The sequence below is a fragment of the Ixodes scapularis genome, unplaced genomic scaffold (genome assembly GCF_016920785.2).
Source record: "Ixodes scapularis isolate PalLabHiFi unplaced genomic scaffold, ASM1692078v2 PGA_scaffold1__304_contigs__length_218370807, whole genome shotgun sequence".
NCBI classification, from domain to species: Eukaryota; Metazoa; Arthropoda; class Arachnida; order Ixodida; family Ixodidae; genus Ixodes; species Ixodes scapularis.
Window position 1 is genome coordinate 24,998,349 of NW_024609846.1, and position 21,032 is coordinate 25,019,380.

The 21,032-nt window shown below is 42.9% G+C and overlaps 1 protein-coding gene across 1 annotated transcript in view; it reads right to left on the reverse strand.

The window, feature by feature from the left end:
- Positions 1-18,246, reverse strand: part of LOC8023308 — a 190,627-nt gene extending 172,381 nt beyond the window's left edge. Inside the window, exon 1 of the mRNA XM_029970349.3 lies at positions 17,651-18,246. Coding sequence (XP_029826209.2) covers positions 17,651-17,872 — 222 coding nt within the window. The 5' untranslated portion in view covers positions 17,873-18,246. The remainder of the gene's footprint in view (positions 1-17,650) is intronic.
- Positions 18,247-21,032: the final 2,786 nt, after the last annotated feature.

A 21,032-nucleotide genomic window follows, 5' to 3' on the forward strand; every position in this document is an offset into this window, starting at 1 on the left:
AAATTGACGGAGCTATTCCAGGTTCAATAGTTGATTGAAAATTCTAACTGACCAAAAGTAATGCCAGTGCAATGACGCGTCTTCTTAATCTAGAGACGGGTGACTAAAAATGGAAGGAGGCAAAATTGTGACCTTTCTGGCAGCGGATATGGTCTGGGTATCTCTAGGCCAATGACCTCTCGACGAAGGTCTGGATCCTTCTTTGTGCCCTACAAGCCGGCAAAAACAAGTATGGCGGCACTTTCCTATGATTGGTATAATTTTATTGGCGCGTAATATAAAAAAATTACTTGTCAAGCAATTAATTGTTACCGCGTTCTCTAGCGCGTGTTCTGTAAATTTTGAAATGGAAAAGAGGGTTTTCTTAGTTGCCCTTGGTCTATTTCTAAAAAAGCAAAACAAGTAAATTATAATGCCGTATGAAGCATAAAGGTCAAAACTGATGCAAAAACCAGTACCACATGGCAACCCGGAGTTTCATATATTTGGTATTTTGAGTGTTGGTGGATTCTTGAGAGACATTCAGATCCTCATATAGGGCTCTTCAAACTGCATCTGAAAATAAGTTTAGATGTTCAACGAATGCAAATCCGTCTCGGTGACAAGCTAAAGTTTCGTGCCAGAACTCTTTAATCCTCTTCACTACGAAGCAAAGTCTAAAGGCGCACATTTTCGTGAAATGGCTCCTTCATCCCAGTGGAACTGCATCTTTGCAGTACCGTACACTTCACGATCGAAAGGAATGCGCTATACATTAACTAAAGAGTCGGATACTCCAGCGCGACAACGTGTTTCCGCAAATGTTAGGAGGGATACAGAAGATGAATGGAGTTGAAGATTCAAACTAGTTTATTCATCATACGCACAAGACTCCCCGTTACGTTCATATTTTAAAGCACATATATCACTATTAAAAAAAAAACGTTTGAGGTATAAGGTAAGGTAGAAAAAAACTTCTAAAAGTTCATCGACCCTCGATGTCTCTATTCTTTTATATATATAAAAAAATATTTCCTAGAATTTCCATCAGGTTGACCAAGTTCTATTTGTCCCAATAAAGCGTGTTTTGGCTAGTTCAGTTTATGTATAATCGCGCTATACAACTTTGTGGATTTGTTTAGAATTCCAATGAAACTTTTCCTATCAGCTTCGGTTTACTCTCACATTTTACAAGTCATAATGAAATAAACAATTCAGCCTCTATCACGAACCCAAAGAATTTAAAAAAAACCTTATCACCGGAAATTGTAGTTTAAAGAATGGAGGTGTTATTAGAAGAAACTAAAACGTATCGAGTATTATAGAACGTTACCTTGGACCGCAAATGGATGGGGACACTGTCGCACACTGTAAATGAGAGAATTGACCTGTGCAATACGCCTTATAGACTGGGGTCTTTAACATGCATCACGCGGTAACCATACGCGAGAGCACTGCGGTACGATGTTTATCTACATCAAGGTGGGATCCTCATGAAAGCGGACATGGGTGGGAATCGAGATCACTATGCCGGTCGTTGGTAATCTTATCATTGATATATTGGCTTAATTAAAAAGGAAGACAGTGTTTTAGCGTTTGATTTTTATGTGAGGTTCGACCGTGGGGTATTTTACGAACCTACTTGGTGCCTACGTCAAATGACTTGATGTTTCTTGTAAATTTGAATGATCGTAATTACGCCCATATGCTGTCTAATCGATGAAGATTGCTGGCATATAGCGTGCTGAGGGATTTGATGTAAGTTAAACAATGTAAATGACTAGCCGACGGAACCAAGCTACTGTTCGCCACTGAAAAACTTGTCTAATTTAGGGAACAGCAAATCAAGGCAGGTGTTGTCTCAGTTTTTAATCTACTTTAAAAAAAAACTTTTCGTTTTATATGAGAAGAAAGACATTGTGATTGCGTGCGTATTTGTTGACTTGAGGTTGTTTTATGTGCTTGTTTCTTTGCGGTCTCGTAACAATATCAAATATGATCTTCATTTAGGTTTCAAATCCATTACAGCGATTCACGAATGGTACTGCAAATGAGAAAATGACCTTGCAACCAAACATGGTTCTACACTCCGACGCAATGCACCAAAGTAGGAGTTGCATTCTCAATGAAAAACTGACAACGTTTCTACACCAACAAAATTATCCTCAGGAGTAAGTCGGAAAGCTCTGAGAAGGAGAGACTGAAATAAATCCACTCTTACCCTTAAAATTACACCTTGACAAAGACACTTCTTAATCCGTAGAGTTGCGTACGAAGATACTTCTGTCGCACTTGTGGACACAAAATGCGCAACGGTCATACTCAGTGTTCTTAAAAACGACGAGTAAATTATTGAAAATGCAAGGAGGGCGTTTTGAGCGGACTTTGGGGACTATTCAAAATGATGGGCTTTTTGGCAAGTCGAGCAACTATTTGCGCCATATTATTTTCCCCGCACCATTAACAACAGGGGCTAGATATAATAGAAGTGCCACCACTCACCCGGTCTATCCATGATATGACGTAAAATAATCAACTTCAGCCGTGATGACACTGTCTTGGGCATCAGATACGTCATGCAACGAGAGGTACCTCAGGCCGTCCTAATACGTTTTTCAATACAGTCTGCCGAAAAGCCGCAGCACAATTCGTGGCAGAAAAAACTCCCAGGAGAAGTGCTTGTAAAACCTATTGCTGTGTGTTCAGAGAAGCAAGTAATTTAAAAAGCGCTTTTTTCGTCGTCGTCCCACAAGAGCATTGGCCATCGAAGGGAAAAAAAACGTATGTTTTGTTTACGCATTAATAATGCGAAAAGTAATTCTTTTACTCGATCATTCTCACACTTTACACCAAGATTATCTGGCATTGGTCGAACGCTCGCTGAAACAAAATTTCAGAAGGGTACGTTGTGTGCCAACAAAACTAGAAACACGAGATCGAGATGAACTATCCAAAATCAAATTTGTTGTATCACTTCGAAAGCAGGGAGACCTCAGAGGTGTCTCGTCCGAAGATGGACAAATTGATCATGCAGTTAGAGATTTTATGCCCGAGTATTCGTTGCGTCAACCCACACGCGTTTTTTCGCCGCGGAGGTCAAACCAGGCAGCCAGAGTTTATGAGTGTCAGGGAAGTTAAGTTGGTTATTCTCCGTTATAGCAGTTACGCCACTCCGGTGGTAAATGACACCGTAGACATGGCTTCACCCGCGACAATTTTATGTCAGCTTCACGCGCATTCCGCTCCCCTGTCCGACGGTCCCGCTCGCGGTGTCTGAGTGTCGTCACATTAACACGGTGGGGTTGTATGTCTTTTACAGCTCGACGCCACAAGGCCTCCACTAAGCCCATTTCATTTTTTTTTTTTTTGACACGACTACTTGGGTATGCACGTTCACTCCAGACGTCTCCACGTTCCACGCGCTCCGATGGTTCCCGGTGTGCGTAATTCGTTTGCCCGGAACGGGTGAGAGGCATAAAACAGGGTTGCGACGCGCTCATCCGGGGGTACGAGAGTGCGCTGCTCTGCTCTTCGGACCATTCGCGCGAGAGTTACGCGCCGACAGAGTTCTTGCTTTCTGGTGGATGACTGCCCTCAGTGTTGACACACTGGCCCGTGACGCGAGAGGAGTGCGAATTCAGGACCGTATAGAGAAAGTTGTTAGGCGGATGTCAGTTTCGCCTTGTCAGTGTTAGAGATGGTAATTGCCGTGGCACTGGAAGTGGGGGTGCAGTATGTTTTAACGTAGCGTTTAACCTCCGTGAAGTTGTCTTGCGGTGAAGCTATCCTAGAACTTCAACCCGATGGAGCGTTGGCCTTCTCAAAAGACCTCACAAATCGGCCTACTCCAACGTAATAGGGCACAAAGGTGTAATATGATGGTGAATTGTTTTAGTAAGAGTGTAGAAGCGTAACTTCACCTGCGTGAAAAAAAACGAAAGAAATCGAAACATCTGTTTTTTGTGAAAGTAAGCCGAGATTTGTGTGAACTCATAATATGACGAGATGGGCCGCTATGGCGTTTATTTTTCAAAATGAAGGGAAAAAAATGCAAAAGAAAAAGATTATTCGTTCTTTTAAGGGCTTCATTCGTTGTCATGAAGGTCACAATAGCTACGAGTAGTACCTGACGATTTCACTAAAAAAAAGAAAGCCGAATTCGAGAAAAAAAAAATTATTTTTGTTTTTGCGAGTTTATAATTTTTTTTCGTATTTTTAAGTAATGAATATACCACCTAGAAAAACCTATCATAAGAAATCAATTTATGGGGTCTGATCAACGGGTTGACGTGCTACCGAGTCCTCGCTGTGTGAAATGGCTGATTTCCGGCCTTTTCAAAGTATGCTCGAAGGAGCTCCTGAATGTCGAAATGGTCCGCAATGCATTCGGGCCACCAATGATGTGCCATTCATTAATCTAATAAACGATTGAGGAAGGCAATCTACACCACGCCTAGTAGATGTGCGGCTTCACTAACGGCAAGGGATGGACGCTGTGGTAACTAAGCAGCTTTATGCAGCTGCTCCTTGGCAAACGCGCTTGTAATATATTAACGCTTGTGGATTTGGCTACAGACCCCAGACCACCAAGACCTGGTTCTGGAATTTTTAACCAGAAAGTTTTGTAATTCACTTTGTCAGAAAAAAAAGGACTAACTTTATATAATACCGTGAGAAAATTTTAATTTCTTTTTTGCAACTTCTGGACGAAGCAATATCTTTCTTTAGTATTTTCGCCGAAGAAATGCACTACCTAACCTCCCCTGTGTTAAAAAATTACAACACCGCAACAAGAAAAAGAAAAAAAGGAAAACAGATTTTTGCCATTTATTTAAAGTGGGTTAGTTCCGTCTTTATCATCCGGTAAATCAGCATGACGACCAAACACAGGGAGTGACTGACTGGTGAGGCCGTATTTGTCACAATGCTTCGAAGTCTTTACGAAATGCCCCTCCTCGTAACCTGATCCTCTCCCCCTTCTGGACAGAGCCCGAAGCCGTCCGAGTCAAACAGCCGGCCATTACTCCAATTAAGACGTTCCAAATAACTAGAGAGAATTTCTTCAACTGAGACCCGCGGAACGCCTCTGAGCTTTCGGTAGGCACTGAACCCAACAAGTTCTATATCGGAGACAAGCGCGACAAGGTAAAATTGACAGCCACCTCTGTCTCCCAAGTCTTACGATCTATGACATTCGGTGTAAAAAGAGATCGTTTAAATTTTACTAGAGAACATTAAGCAGTTTTTCCGGGGAGTAAAGAATCTATATTTTTAAATAAATTTGCCCACAAACTCCAACGGGGAAATTGTTTCGAAAACTGGGGCATGGGTCACAAAGCGTCGGGTCACGTGACGTCAATTTTTCCTTTAGATTTAGCGGGGTAACTGAATTGGTCAGTAGATCACAAAATTTCGGGATGGGGGAGGTTCGTTAAAAAGCATATCATGCTTTAAATCAATCAGCAACTTTGCTGTGGAAAGCAAGAAGTTGGTATCTATTTGTGTGATTCCGACACATTTCTGGAAGGTGCGCTTCAAGTCCGTCTCATGGTGGTACTAGAACGACGCCATGTGTTGAAGGCTACTGACGAGGAAGACGGCATGAGACCACTTAATCAATCGCGACTGGAGCTCTTGCTTCAGCGCTTCACTGCAAACGATCAAACCTGAATAGCTCTTTTCTCGCCTCATACAAAGGATATTGCCTGGAATTCGGCAAGGGTACCTTCAAATTCCTCAAATACAAACTTGACACGTAACACGATCGTCGGTTTCGCGATAGTACTTACCCAAAGCTGAGTTGCTAAAATTTTGCATCTTCAAGGGGTTTATCTTTTGATAATCTACAGTGAAGCCGTCTATGGCTAGGGTTTCTTGCATTTTTCGTGTGCGTGACCAAAATCTCTGCGCTCGCACTAAGACCCCTTCATGTTTCGAAAGTAGCGCAAGGTGCGTCGATGCACGAAGCACGTGCAACGTGCAGCATTTGGGGAGATCATGGCAGAACAGCACAGCACTGAGCTAGATTTCAGTCGCCATGCTCTTCCCAGAAGTTGCGCGCGTCACGTGTCCCGAGCATTTCCGGAACAATGAATGGCGTCACTTTTTCCAGGATAGAGGGGCTTTAGCTCGCACCGCACCCACGCGCCGCACCGCGCCCACGCGCCGCACGTGCCGGCGTCTACACTAGTAACTGTTCTAAAGCAAAAACCTAAAACAAATGGCATCCTAAATGCTCGTTCGTCAACGCTTTATTTTGGTTATTTACTTCGAATATTTTATACGGGGAAGGCGCGCACGTGCGGTGCGTGGAACACCAATCCCTGCATTCTCCTAGAAGCTTGGGTTGCTGTTCTCCACTTTCGATTTCACTTCTCTTCTCTCGTCGTAATGGGGAAGCTGCGTATAGTCCGTACTCTTGAAGAGCAACGCGCCTACGAAGAGCAACGGCGGGAACGGCAACGAGAATGTCAGCGGCGGTGGCGGGAGGTAGGTGTCTGTGCGTGCTGTTCGTCACGCTGACCACCGATCAAGACAATGAATGTGTCGTACCTTTGTTAACAATTCTGTGCCACGTCTGTGTCGCGTGCTAAACAGTCTCGCTGGTCATCCACCATCGCAAAGGAATGGCTTCCAACCTTTTCGGGGAGTCTGAGTTTACATGCTTACAAAAACGCATACTATAGCAGACTTCTAAATTAAATGTTTAAGTACAGATGAAAATCCTACGAAAAAATTACATTTTTGCGAGTGAGTATTGTTTACCTTTTTTAATGGCGGTTTGAGGGTAAAAAGTACTGCTGAAAGATAAACATTTTTAACACTTTAATTAGCGCTGAAAGTATTTCTTTCTCAAATGATTGCCACCAAGGAAAATGTCTATCGCTAAAAACAAACTGTTAACAAGTACATGTTAACAACCAGCCTCACCTTTGTGGATCTCCTCACCGCAGGGCTGACTAACACCCAAATGATGTAAGAGCAGCACTCTATAGTAGTACATTTGGCTTGCTGTTTTCCAACACTTCATTTCTTTGAATCTGATCTTCAAAATCCAGGAGCGCCTCCCGATCTGAGCTAGAGGAACGGCGCGCCAGCCGAATGCTGGGCAATTTTTCCAGGCGGGCCATATCGCCAACTCATACAGAACTGGATACAGACGGAAACTTCAGCAACTGCTCCACTGTCATGGCGCAAGCAACCGCACGATAAGAATGGTTTCGCCGATACCATTTATCCGTCCATTCAGTAACCCTGCACGTTGCACCACCAGCGACGTGGCTGCATGTCTGCATGCCCACACGAAAAATGGCAGCCTTCAATGCGGACGCTGGCTTTCGCTGCGGAAGTTTCCCGACAAGCTCCCAGCGCCTCCCGTTTTCACTGCACAGCACAGCGGGATCGGTGTGGTCTTCAAACGCGACGGCGTCGGAAGCTAGCCTCTGGGCCGTATATGTTTTTCTATTTTTAAATCCAACAACGGAAGTGACTGGAGTCACGTCACCAGTCCTAAGGCACGCGCTCCCACCACTCCCACTTTGAAGTCGGAGCACTTCATGTGCTACGGGTAGGAGGACGGCGCGATCCGACAAACTGAGAGCGCTCTGAAAGAACCCACCGAACATATCTAGAGCGCCCGACTTCAACCAGCCGAATGGTCATTGAGTCTGCAAAGCGCTCCAAAACGCTATAAATGGACCAGCCGAATATAGTAAGGTAGATAGTTGAGCTAGTTGGTAGTTGTAGATTATTAAGGAAAACAGCGCTGTATGATCTTACCCTACAAACAGCGTGTTTCTGAGCACCCTAAAAAGGTGCAGGCAATTCCTGCAGAATCCTAGAGATGGTATTCCTGTAAGCAAGAAATTTGCAGCAAAACGTCCTGCGTCGGCTCCGCAAGCGAAGCCGGCTGCATTAGCACGTGGGGATTGAAATCACTGGCGCTCCTTGTCGACTTTGTTTCAGCTTGAATCCGCAAACAAGTGTGACATTGGTCACCCCATAGCACCCACTACAAAATCCTTAATCCAAACTTCAATCACAGCTATATTATAAGGAGGTCGGGCGTCCCTTATCCAATTACATTCGGCTTTCAAAAATGAAAGTTTAAGGAGTTTTTTGAAACATTTTAGCTCATCAGCTAACTAAATAAGTAATGCTGCCTCTTTTCTAGTGAGCGGCACTCAGGGCTGAAACATACGGAAGTTCGTTAAAAATGCATTTCTTGCATCGGTGCAGCTAGAGCGAGAACTCGTTACGTTTTCGAGACAAGGGCAGGAGGAACTTCTTTTTTTTTTTTTTGATGCGTTCGCATTCGTGCGTAGGTTCATGCGCTGACCTGGCCTGGTTGGAGAACACGTATTCGAAATTCGCAACGTTGCACGGGGTATGGAAACTGGCTAGGAAACACATTGTGCAAACGCCGGCAGATGGCGGCAGGGAGCGTATTTCGAGAGGCCAGGATGCATAACAACGGAGGCCGCACTGGATTGGCTGGTTAGAGGCAGACTTGTACACGTTACTGAAAAATAGTAAGGAATTACATTTACAATTACTCAAGGCTAAGTTGTAATTTATTACAATTACAATCACCCTCCCATAAAAGTAAGTGACCGTTACCCCCAAAAGTAATCCGTTACTTTCGTGGCGTTACTATTAACCATATTGTCTTCAATTAAGAAACTAAGGGAAGAGAGTTGTTCAAGTTCTTATTGTTGCCACCTGTTCCATTTATTGACCTTGAGTATTTTGAGCAACAGCTGGCTCTCGAAAATCTCGTCAGACATTTTACGTCATTTCTTACTGAAGATGTCGACTGCTACGCTGAACACCCTTTGAACTGCGGCACCGGGTGGGAGTGGCATAGTAGGGAGTTTTCATAGACCGCGTTTCCCACTCTGCTAAGCCCTCCGCAACGAAGAAGCCGCTAATGCGCCTGCACACCGATGGCCTTGACTGCAGAGTTCCGGGTAGCGTAGCGTGTTGCGGAGAGCTTCGCGGGAAGGCGAAAGCGATCTACGAAAACTCCCTATTGTGTCTCATGAATATTTTATGCTCTGCGTCGAGCTTCTTCAGCGAAGCAATGGCAGTACTATTTACCTCGAAGATAGAGCGAAGCTTCCTCGTTGCAGCCGTTGCCTGATATTCGAAAGTTTTAGTAGATCGTTCCGATACCTCCGATAACGATGCTCGATTTGTTTCGATATTCTTCTTCCTTTGGTTCTGGAGAGGTCAGGCCTCAGTTGAGAAAGTTGGTGAAAAAAAAAGTTTCCAGTATATAAGTATAAGTAATAAAAAAAAAAAAAAACAGGACACTCATAACAACAATTAATGAGAACATCGGTTAAAAAGAAGGAAATGTAAACGCACGTTTGCCTTGTGTACCTTTCTTGGTGCCGTTCAAAAACGCACGGAGCACGAACCGACTGCAGTTTACTCCGGTGTTCTCCAGATAGGCGTCCGCTGATGCCACGAGCAGCGAACGGCAGAGAGCTGAGCCGCACCATGGCCCTACTCACGAGTTTCACTCTTTCCGAAAGCCCAGGATATCAAGTCTACCTCAGCCACCGTTATGTTTCATTTGTAAAATTATCTGCTTGAAAGCGTCCTGCTGGGGTAAAAACATAAAGAAGCAGAAAGGAAGACTATTACCATTTTCAAAGTGCTCGAAAAAAGCTGATTCACAAAAAGGGTGTCTGAGATGCAGATAACCTGGCTGGAAATCATAAATAAAGAGGGCCAACCCTAGAAGTTGGACTACAAAAAGTAAGTAGCTTTTAAAACAGGGTCAAATAAAGTGAAAGAAACAGAAAAAAAAATACAGAAGATGATAAGTGTGAAGCAACGGACGAGGATGCCTGTTGCAATAACACCTTCGCATATTATCACATCTCTTTTAGTGGATTTTAGGGTAGACGGAGCATTGTCTCGTGTTGTGACATTATGAAAATGGTCGTAGTCACTATAACCTAGAAGGACATTGTTGATCTTGTCTGTGCACTTTCCACCTCGACCTTCTCGAAGAGGCACACAATCACTTGGTGTCTTCCTCTCCCCGTCTTCGCTCGCAAAGAAAAAACAAAGGGACTAAAAAAAGCGAGTATAACTTACCCTCCTCCCTCACCTAACCCCGCCCCCCCTTTTTTTTTTAGAAATGCTTATTTGGATTTTTTGACATTGCTGTTAGGGTCTAAAAAAAGATAGATTCAGTAACTTAATGTTGCAAAATAAAAAAAAAGGCTTTGCGGCACTGAGGAGCGCCTGCCTCCCTTTGCGCTGGTCAACTCGCTCGACTTTACCGAAATAAAAACAACCGTTTCTTCAGGAAAAAAAAAAAAAAGGGGGGGGGGGGGTTGGTCCTGAAAAAAATGTAACGAATTACAAGGGATCCGTTACGTAAGAAATGTAAAAGAATTACTTTAAAATTACTCGAGAAAATTTGTAATTATTCCGTTACTAAATTAGTGATAAACGTAAGGAATTACAAGTAATTTCGTTACTTGTAACGGATTACGTACAAGTCTGGTTAGAGGGAGCGACGCCGTGACGTAACACCTAGCAACCGGTCGCCGGCGACGTACTCCTTCGCCAGTTTTGGAGCCGGGCAACGAACGGGGTACGGTGCCCTGGAGCGCGTGCGCGCATTTAGACGCCCTCGTAAGTTTTGGCCGCCGGCTTTGAAGACCCTTGGACGCACACGGGCTGCGGTTCCGTCCTTTGGCCTGCCACGCCGTTCTTGACACGTAGTTACCATGTCGCCAAGCGGTAAGCGCACGGTGTCGTCACCGCTGTAAGCGCATGCGTGCACAGCAAATAAATGGCTCTGGCGTATTTCGCGCATCGCGCGTAAGTTAATCTTACACACGTTAAGTAACCTGAACTGCTTGCACCAGAGAGGCGGGGGGTTTCGGGAATGGTCGCCAGGCGGAAAAGTGCTGAGAGGCTGCATTCACCGTGCCTTGTTATATATAACCGCTGCGCGAAATGCTCCATATTTCTTCGAGAATCAGCGGGGGCGGCAGCAGCGATTTCGGTTCATTTTTTATCTACATATCTGCAGCTTCGCTCGAATTTAGTTGGCATTCAGGTTTTTTTTTTTTTATTATTGACTATTTCAACCTTCCACGTCGATGATAAAAAAGTGTCTGAGAAATAGTAAAAAAAAATAACTGGAACAAATGTGATTACGGCGACTTGACCCGTAGTTCGCCAAAGATATTTTCACTTGCTTGCATTACTTTATTGCATACCCTACATCATACAATTTTTTTTTTCATACACAACTCTAACGTTATTGTCACGACGCGTCTGAACCTTTGAAATGTAATGGCAACGAGTTCATTCTGAAAAAAAAATGGAACTTGTAATGAGAACTAGTTTCATGATTGAGAAGGAATGATAGAAACGAGCTTTTGTTCTTAATTTGGAGGAACATGTTCAACACTTCTTTAGATGTTAATATTTTCTTATGGATGAAAGAACGCTATTGGCTCTTGAACGCTACACACCAATCTCTTTTTTCTGCCAGGCATATTAATTTTAATATCAAATCGTTACTTTGTTTCAACCGCCATGATTTCGGTCAAGGACGGTTTGTGAAAGCAAACCTGGTGTCATTTCGTGCATATGTACTACCTACAGCATTTCTCGAGGACAGGTAGATTCTATTTATTTTCAGTATGCAAAATATTTTAATCTGACTGACCCAAAGGCATTGCTTACAACACTCCGCGTTTTTTTTTAAATGGGTCTCGTTTTAGCTGAGTATAGTTACCTTTTGGCGGAATGTCAAAGTATCGCGGGAATAATTTTCTTTTTCTCATATGTCTTAAACGCAGGGATGCCTCCGGGGACAACTCTGCACCTTATATTCAGCATTTCTTTATTGGTTTGGTAAACCTATGTGTAGCACTCACAGGTACTGTCGTTTGCTGATGACATCAGGATTCCTCCCAAAATTAATTGAGTTACGGACCGCTTCATGCTGCAAGCTAATGATAATCCAGTTCAAAGCGTGTGCCTCAATAATAAATGAATACTGCATTTTCGTAAAACCAAGGTCGTGCTCTTAACCAGAAAGAGAAGCTGTGCGCTGACTACTTGTATTCAGTGTTCAGTACGACTATTGCGATGTCTGACGCTCATCGAGACCTCAGAGTGTTTTACGATACCCTCCTTTCTTTCACAGCACACGTTTTTTTGAAGTTGATAAAAATTAGTTTCAAATGCTATCGTTTGTTTTCCCTTCGGTCCAGACGGAGCCGACGCCACGAGGTTATGATACCAATCAGACATCATCAAAAACTCACCATCATGGTGTTCGTCATGTTTCTGTACGCTCTATATTATCGCTGAAACAATTATAAACAGAAAAAGACTAATGACTTCAGCTTTGGACACAGCCTGGGCTGGGAGCTGGACTTCAGCTGAAACATAAAGTATAGGCACTGTTTCTCGAATGACGTTCTTCAGATACATTATCCATCAATTTCGTACTCTTGTTTTATTTAAAGGCAATTCTGCTCCATCGTGGGGAAATTTATTGGCGTGATTTAATCATGTGTTAGTGAACAAGTTACGGGTCATCTATTTTTTATGGCTTTTGATAGATGGTTTGGGAGACGCATTTATTTCGACTATGAAGATATTTTTAATCTCTTAATCTTGGCCAATGAGACATATTGTTTTTTATGAAGTGAATAATGGCACATTTGATGCACCTTAGCGCCTTAATGACTTTTCATTTTGTGTTCCAGGAAAGTGCGTCAGATGTTCCCTCTTTTGCCAGCCGCTGAACGTTGGTTTCGCTTTCCCCATTCACACGTTTACAGCGAATTTATATCCGTGAAAAGAAGTGATATAAGCTTGTTGTATTTTTTTGTCCAACATTTGAAGAGACACTGAACAGAAATTTCGAGCTCACAAAACAAGGCTGGACTGATAGGCGGCACGCTGCAAAGCCCAAAAACATCACTCATACAGCGATATCTGCAACAGATCGCCGTATTTTCGGAAAAGAAGTGTGCGATTGATCACGGCCGACGTGGCCGACGCGACAACTCACGTCACGGTTCTCATTCCCTCTCCTCCTCGCTTCGTCCGGTCGAGCTGGTGAACCGACGCGAGGAGGAGAGAACCGAGGCCGTTTCCCCTCTTTCTCAGCTGTTTCAGGAGGATCGTGACGTCAGAGTCCTCACTTGATCGCGCCCTTCTTTCCCAAAAGTACCATCACCCAGTTCAGATATCGATGCATGAGTGACGTTTTGGAGTTCGTAGCGTTCCGTTCAACTCTTTTGCGGCACTATTTTGTGAAATCCATATTTCGGCTCAGCATCCCTAAAAGAGGCTTCTAGAAAGATTGAATTCTACCAGTCCTACATCAGCCTCATTACGATATTTTTATGGTTTGTTGTTCCTTCTGTTTCTCTTTTTTCTGTTTTGTATAGTGCTTACACCATCAATGCAAAGAGCTGTTCGTTTTTCGCAGTGACCGATATAATATGCAATAAAGGACAATACACAGTGTCTTCCATGACTTTACACGTCTAATCTATACATGTATATATTGCGCGAAACAGGGCGAGCACTGCATCGGCAGTTTGTTAATATTAGACAGGATATTCAAGGCCGTCAACATTCAGGGTGGCTTAGGTTTGTGAAAAGAATGACTCCCTTCCGCCACGATAATAATTTCGTTAACACTGTTCAATATATATAGCATATAAAAGTACAATAGGAAAACTTGCTCGGGCTTTCTGTATTGGTCGCTTTACAGTAATACCTATGTTTACACGACGGGTAAAAATAACCCTGACAATCCGGCTGACTGCTTCGCGTTCATTCCTGTTCTATTCTGGCATGCTGTGTGTAGTTCTAGAAAAGTGGGCAGTGCTAATATTCACAATTCCAGCGAAAACGGGCGGCACCTAGCGGGAAAACACTGAACTGGCCGGAACAGGTCCTTTCGTGATTTGTGCTAGCCTCGTGTGGCTTCCGTTATAGAAGGCTTTCATCGGTTGGTGCGATTGCTGACAAGGCCGCAGGGAAAACTATGACCTATGTCATGCCCCATGCCCTGACCCATAATGTCACAAGGAATTAGGTGCACCTCGCATTCAGCACCCAAGCTAATAGCACGCGTAGCGAAAGCTCGCGTTGCAGAACCCAAGGATCCTAGGTTCACTCGTCACCCCTACCTGTTTCAACGTGAATGAGCATCGTACCGGCGTGCGGTCTTGCATCCCTACTGCGTGGAGCAAATTAAAAACACCAGGCTAACAGTCGTAGTCCACTGGCTAAATTTCTTCCCTACAGCTGAGACACCAGACGCCCATTAAGGCTGACTAACCTTCCGGCTGTATAAACATACATACACGATGATTATTTATATTAAGTAAAGGGCGAACAGTCGTATCGGTGGCTCGGAAAGTACCTACGCAACTGCGTTAATCAGACATTGTGCGTTTATCAATGTTCATCAGCGCGGTAGAAGGACAACAGGAAGTCCTTACAACGTTACCCTGAAGAAGACCCAGCGTCTGAAAGCTCGCTTACATCCATACGCCACCGCAGCTTTGAAGCGTGTAGTAGATAAGTATCGGGGTAAACTATTTTGGGGGGGGGGGGGGGGGGGGGGGGGCAATGCTTGCCTGCTGAAACCCGAGCGCTGTGCGTTGAGCTAGAACATGGCACGGCAGGACCTGTTTTGAACGCCATATTTGCCCGAAAGTGGCGACCCTTCGGGGGCCACTGAAAAAAAGAAAAGTGTTTATTTCAAACAGTCTGGTTGGGACAGCCGTGTCTAAAAATAAGTTTTACTCGAAAAAAAAAAAAAAGTAGAGCAATATTGACGGCACGAGATTAATTTGAAATTCTGCGCGCAAAGTTCATGACTTCACGGAATGGTCATACACTCTTTCCACCTCAACGACATGGTCATACACTTTGTACACCTCAAAGTGATCGCCAAGCCGATCTACCTCCTCCACGCGCTCGAATTGTCGAGAGAGAAAACAACTGGAAAGGAGGTAACGGCTTAGTAAATCGCCGTCTCGCGCCGTCAATAATAACTTAATTTTTTTTTTTTTTGACACGCGTGTTTAGGTTAAACTGCTTAAAAGAAAAACATTTCTTTTTGTCTTTAGTAGCTCTTTAAAGACGCTGGAGTCGCGAATATACCCGTTATACAGAGGTTGATAGGTTACACGTTGACAGGCAACAGGCTACAGGTTACTCGCAAACGAGTTACACGCTTACAGTCTACATGTTGACAGGCTACACACGACAAGCTACACCCCAGATTCTTCAGTCGTGTGGCCCGTACCTGCGTTGTTTCGGCTCTTTTCTAAACGTCATCCACGACAATGCTGCCCTCTTCAGGTTATGCGCGTGAAAAGGTTCAAGCAAGAAGACCACGAGGATTTTACGCACTATGCTGACCCAGCCTTCAAGCATTTTTGTGAACAGCTGTTTAAAATTGTCGCATGTCTACCAGCTTGTTCTCGTTAAGTTCGATCTGGAATCGGGCCTCTGCGGAACAGACAGCTTAAACTTCGATTGAGAGTTCCCACGGAAGCCATCACTTCCTAACACTGAATTCCGTCAGACGTAGATGCATGATAAGAAGTTAACAAACTTTCAATAACACAAACCCACGTCATTCTTGCCCAGGTACGTCGGCTGTTCAATTGTTCAAACCATGAAACACACACAAAAAAAAAAGAATATAGAAACGTCTTCCACGTAAGGGTTTCTGATAGTATAACGTTGTAGTCCTACCAGTGTTGTAGGCGTTACCGGAAAAAAAATAACGAAAGAACGTTACTCCTTACTTCCAAATAAAAGAAACCCGTTACCGACTTACGTTACCTCAATATAAGAGAAACGCGTTACCATTACCGTTACGAAGTAACGCACGTTGCTTTTGTGTTACGATTTTAATTACGAATTAACATGTTTCACTGGGACGTTACAGTGTGCACAAGCGCCATATTTCGGGACACATTATAAACGTCCAGAGATTGAACACAATTACATTATATTTTTCTACAATTCCGCCTAATACTAACAAAAAACAAATTAAAAAAAAAATTAAAAAAAACGCGCTAAATTACATAGCTTGGCGCCTAAAAACGCAAAAAGATTCTTAAGTGTAAAATATTTTAAGTTTTGGGATGAGTAACGTTACAACGTTACATGTTACACAAAAAACGTAACATAAGTGCATTATCCGTTACAGTTTTGAAAAGTAACGAGTACGCCACAACGTAACCTGAAAAAAGAACGGGTTACCGGCAACACCGTTACTTGTAAGGCGTTACCGCCAACGCTGGTTCCTCCACCCTGAATAAACAATGAGTTAAAGTAGCACGCATTTCAAGAAAACCAGAACAACAACAGCTAGACTTAAGAAGTGTTTGTCTGCTGCTTCTTGTCTATCGAGTGATTGAAGCTCCATTTATTTGTATTTTTAATAGGGAGTTCCGACGTTACTTCGGTCGCGGGGAGAGAGGTATTTTTCACCAGAATATAACCGCGGCAAATAGTCACTGCGGAACCGCAGCAATACGAAGGGGTGGAAACGCTATTTTACGAGACTGCTTGCATACGTTTTGCAGTTCAATTGTTTTATGTTGGTGTTTAACCTAACAAAAAAAGATAATTCTTCATTTTTTTTTAAATGAGTACATGAAAAAAGACTTATTCCCTAAAGAATTTTTAAAAAGATATTTGAGCAGCGCATTTACTATATATATTCTATTTTTTTTTATTTTTAAACACTGCATTTAGTGATTGCAATGTCTGGTTCACCCTTTTTGAAACGGAGCACATTTACACTTTTTGTTTCACGAGACATATTTGACCTCAAAACCAAACGCTTCTTGAAAACAAACAACAATATAAACTTTTTTTTTTTTTTTTAAAACGGCATATTTTTAGTGTGTTTTTAATGACTATTTGTTGATGCGACTTTTGAAAAATAAGTTTTTGTAGCACGGTGTTCCGGTAATCAATAGTACAAAAACCGGCCGCCCCCGCCTTTTTTTTTACCGCTTTCTAAAAAAAAAAAAAAATAAAAGAAAGACTAAACTAGGCTGATTTTATAGCGATTCCGGCTTCCGTAAATGCAACGGAGAAGGTATTTTATTCTGTTTAAGTTCCTCGGACTGCAAATGACCGACAACAAAAAACGAGACCAAAAGCCTCCCTCTTGACGGTATCAGAAGTATGAAATCGGTTTTCCCTCTACGTCCGACAGCAGGCAATGCTGCAATCCTACAGACACACAAAAAAAAAAAAGTGTAGGATAGGTAACTGCGTTATTTCTTTTTGATCAAAAAAACTGCTCCGACTTTACTCAACAAGATTAACAATTTAATCAAACGTTTCGTCTCCCATGCAGGAAACATCGTCAGTGAAACCTACAAGCAGGAATGCTTGTAGGTTTCACTGACGATGTTTCCTGGAATTCCTGCTTGTAGGTTTCACTGACGATGTTTCCTGCATGGGAGACGAAACGTTTGATTAAATTGTTAATCTTGTTGAGTAAAGTCGGAGCAGTTTTTTTGATCATTATGATTCCCGGCTTTTGGAATATTTTTGCATTATTTCTTTTTGCTTCGCAAACACTAAGAAGTAAACATTTTTCGGTGCTAATGTTCCGACGGCTCACCTTGAAATCCGGGTGTATGTTCCTGCTCATCATTTTGAAAGCCAGCAGCTCGTGCGTTCTGTCTTCGGACGACGACGACGACGATGTGCCGGGTCCGCCTTCGGACGCTACGCCGCCTCGCTGCAGATTGCTCCACGCTTCTTGGCCGGACACTTCCAAAGCTGCCACGAGCAACACCAGAACTGCCAAACCGCCGACCGCTTGGCTCAGCCCGTAGCCCATAACTTCCGCTAAAATCTCAAATTGCGCAACTTTCGACGAGCCTGGCCACAGATACCGAACTCGCGCTAATCCGGTCGGATAAATCAAACTTTTGTTTCGGTTCCGGGGGTGTGCAGACAGAGTTTTCGGGTGTAAACCCGAGGACGGTGTCGGCTGGCTCTACGCTAAACGTAAACAACAAACAATGAAATCCGGAGATAATGGCGGACGAATCTACGGCACTTTATGTTTGTGTGTTTTTTTTTGTTTTGTTTTTATCGTTCAAACAAACGTAATCTCTAGGGTAGTTGCGACGATCGTGCGAGTTGTGTCGTTCTGTGTGTCAACTATGTCCCGTTCCTCGACTACGAACCACGGCGCGCTTGGCGGTCTCACTTTTTGAGGATGCGGGGAGTGCCGTCGGTCTTTTTGTGTCACCCTCTCGGGTCCCAAGGAGCGATACTCTCCCCCTCTCTTCCTCCCTCCCTACTTTTAGGGAAGGAAGAAAGCGTGGGATTCCCCCGCCTATGGGAGAGCGGGAAAGAATGGGAGATTCTTTCCCGCTCTCTCATACGGAGAAGGAGGCAAGCGGACGTCTAGAAAACGCGCATGCGCTTTGTAGGACTTTTCCCCATTTCTCTCCCTTCTCCTTTCCTCCTCTCTTTCCCTCTCCTACCTTTCTTTCTCTCGTTTCCGTGGCCGCTCGTTCTGAGGATTGCGAATGATCGCCCACCACTGGGCTGCCCTCACGAGGCACCAACAGAGTTCCGCCCACTGCCCGAACCTCGAAATTTCAACGGCTAACCGGAAAACAGGAAAAGGGTCCCGGGTTACGTTTTATGGTTTTCGGTCCAAGTGTATAATTTTTTACGCGTATTTTTTTTTCTGTTTAGCTGGATGCTTTTAAAGTAATGAACCAACTTGCTCGGCTTTAGCCTGTTACAAGGTTGAAACTGTTGATCAAGATGGTTCAGGCAGAACTCGGAGGGGTGGTGTTGTCGCGCCCCAACGCGGTAGAAAAACTCCCCTTGCTTTTAAATGAGAGCAAATGCCGTAAGGAATTCCGCTGTCTAGCCCGGTCGTGACTGATGTTGAAGGTTGATAGCGCATCAACGTCGCAATAAAGATGAATTAACGATCACAAAATTCATAACAAGAGTATGATAGTTTTTTTTAGCCTTACGCTCCGGCAGCCAATCCCATATTTGTGACTGGCCTTTTTCATTTCACGTCGTGCAAGAAATATGGCTCATGTCTCAAAAGCTGTTGAAAAAAATTCTGGACAAATTCTTCGCTAGGAATATACTGAAATCCGTTCTTGCGCTATATTTTTAGTTTTCGAATTTTGACTTCTAAAGGACCAGAGACGAATTTCGGAGTTCGGGCGATCATCTCAGGTCGCGCATATTTGGTAGCTTTTCCATGGCTTAGATACCTACAGAGCGCGACACTGTTAGCGCGAACAAGCGATCGCTAGTTCTCTGTGTTTTTCTCTTAGAACCGAAAGATTCTTATCAAAGATATCATTGTTATAGGAAGAGCTCATTTAAGGATCTAGTATAACGGGTAAAATTGTGTGCCCGCTAACATTCATTCCTAATAAAATGCGAAAAGGTGCCGATGTCGTGTTCGCGCTAACAGTGTCGCGATGTGTACAGAACAAATTTCCACAAAACAAATAAAATTTCACATGTTTTTTTTTTAATCTACATTAATAAACATGACGTTCTTATAAACGTTCATTGTTCTTTTTTCTGACTTTTGTGAAAAAGCCCAAAACTTTTCCCCTTTGGCGATAATTTACCAGGTTTAAACAATGATTACTTTTGTAATAATCAATTTTATGACAAATATTCTATATATGAAAGCTTGAATGAATGCCTATTCAATAAACACGATATCGTTATAATCAAGTAAAGTTATCTTGACTAAAATGCCTTTGAATACGAGATGAAACGATAAAAACACAAATTTCAGCATTAATTTTGTTTAAAAAGGTGATTTTGAAGTGTTTTTTTTTTCGAATGAAGAGCTTTTGATAGGATTTAAAGTGTCTAATAGAAAGCAGATGTAATATATGATTTGGAAAGACACATCCGTTCATTTAAAAAAACGGAAGTTTTCCTATTCCATTTTAAGATTCTAACCTTGATCGTCTTAATTTGTATGTATTTTAATTAATTAATTCTTGGCACCTTGTCAGCCTATTGGTTGGTTTTGATTTGACCCTGAATTAAACAAAGTAAGCGCATAGTTGGGATGTTATGCTTAATATATGAAGGTTTTCCAACCCATGTTCAATTTGTTCACTTTCAAAAACCCTAAATCACAATTAATTGGATTCCTCAAAATATCCCATAAAAATTAAACTCCTATAGACAATTTCCCTATCACATTATTATGCCAAATGATAGAGTAATTGTGGGAAATAAAATATTTTAAACTTGCCGACAGCTTTAGCACAAATTTTCCGCATTTTCCAACTATCGCTTATCCACGAGCACTAATACCCTAGTTACACGCAGTGTTGTGCCCGTTACCGAAAAAAGTAGCGAAATAGCGTTACTCGTTAGTTTGGTAAAAAGTAACGCGTTATCGAGCTACGTTACTCGTTTACAAACGTAACGATATACCGTTACCGTTACTTTCCAAAAATAACGAACGTTACTCTTACGTTACTTTTAGGTTACTTTTTTGTTCGAGTACATATGTTTGGCAGAAATGTATGATAAGCCTCCTTAACAAGTTTGGATAAAGATAAAAATTTACAGAGTGGTTTCATAGTGTTTTGATGCGCGAAGCAGCTTCATTTTCGGCGTGCAGATTAGGCATTGAAACTGTAAATTACCTGATTCTGTCTCCTTAGTTGATACATTTCATTCAGACCTGTTGGCCATGGCGACGGACTTTCGTTATTCATGCCCATCTCGCGCGCAGAATGAGTCGCAGATGTTAGTCAATTGGCTTTTATAAACTACAGCATGCGAACGAGAAGTGCTGGAACACAACCAGCCAACCAACAGCCCTCATCTGTACACCGGTTTCAGTAACAGTCCGGTTCATACTATTACCAGAGACTGATTTACTTCACTATCTGGAACCGGACACCGGTTACCAGCACACTGACTATAATCATTTGCTGCCTCTTACCAGAAGTAGCTCTTAGCTTTTCTGTCAAAAA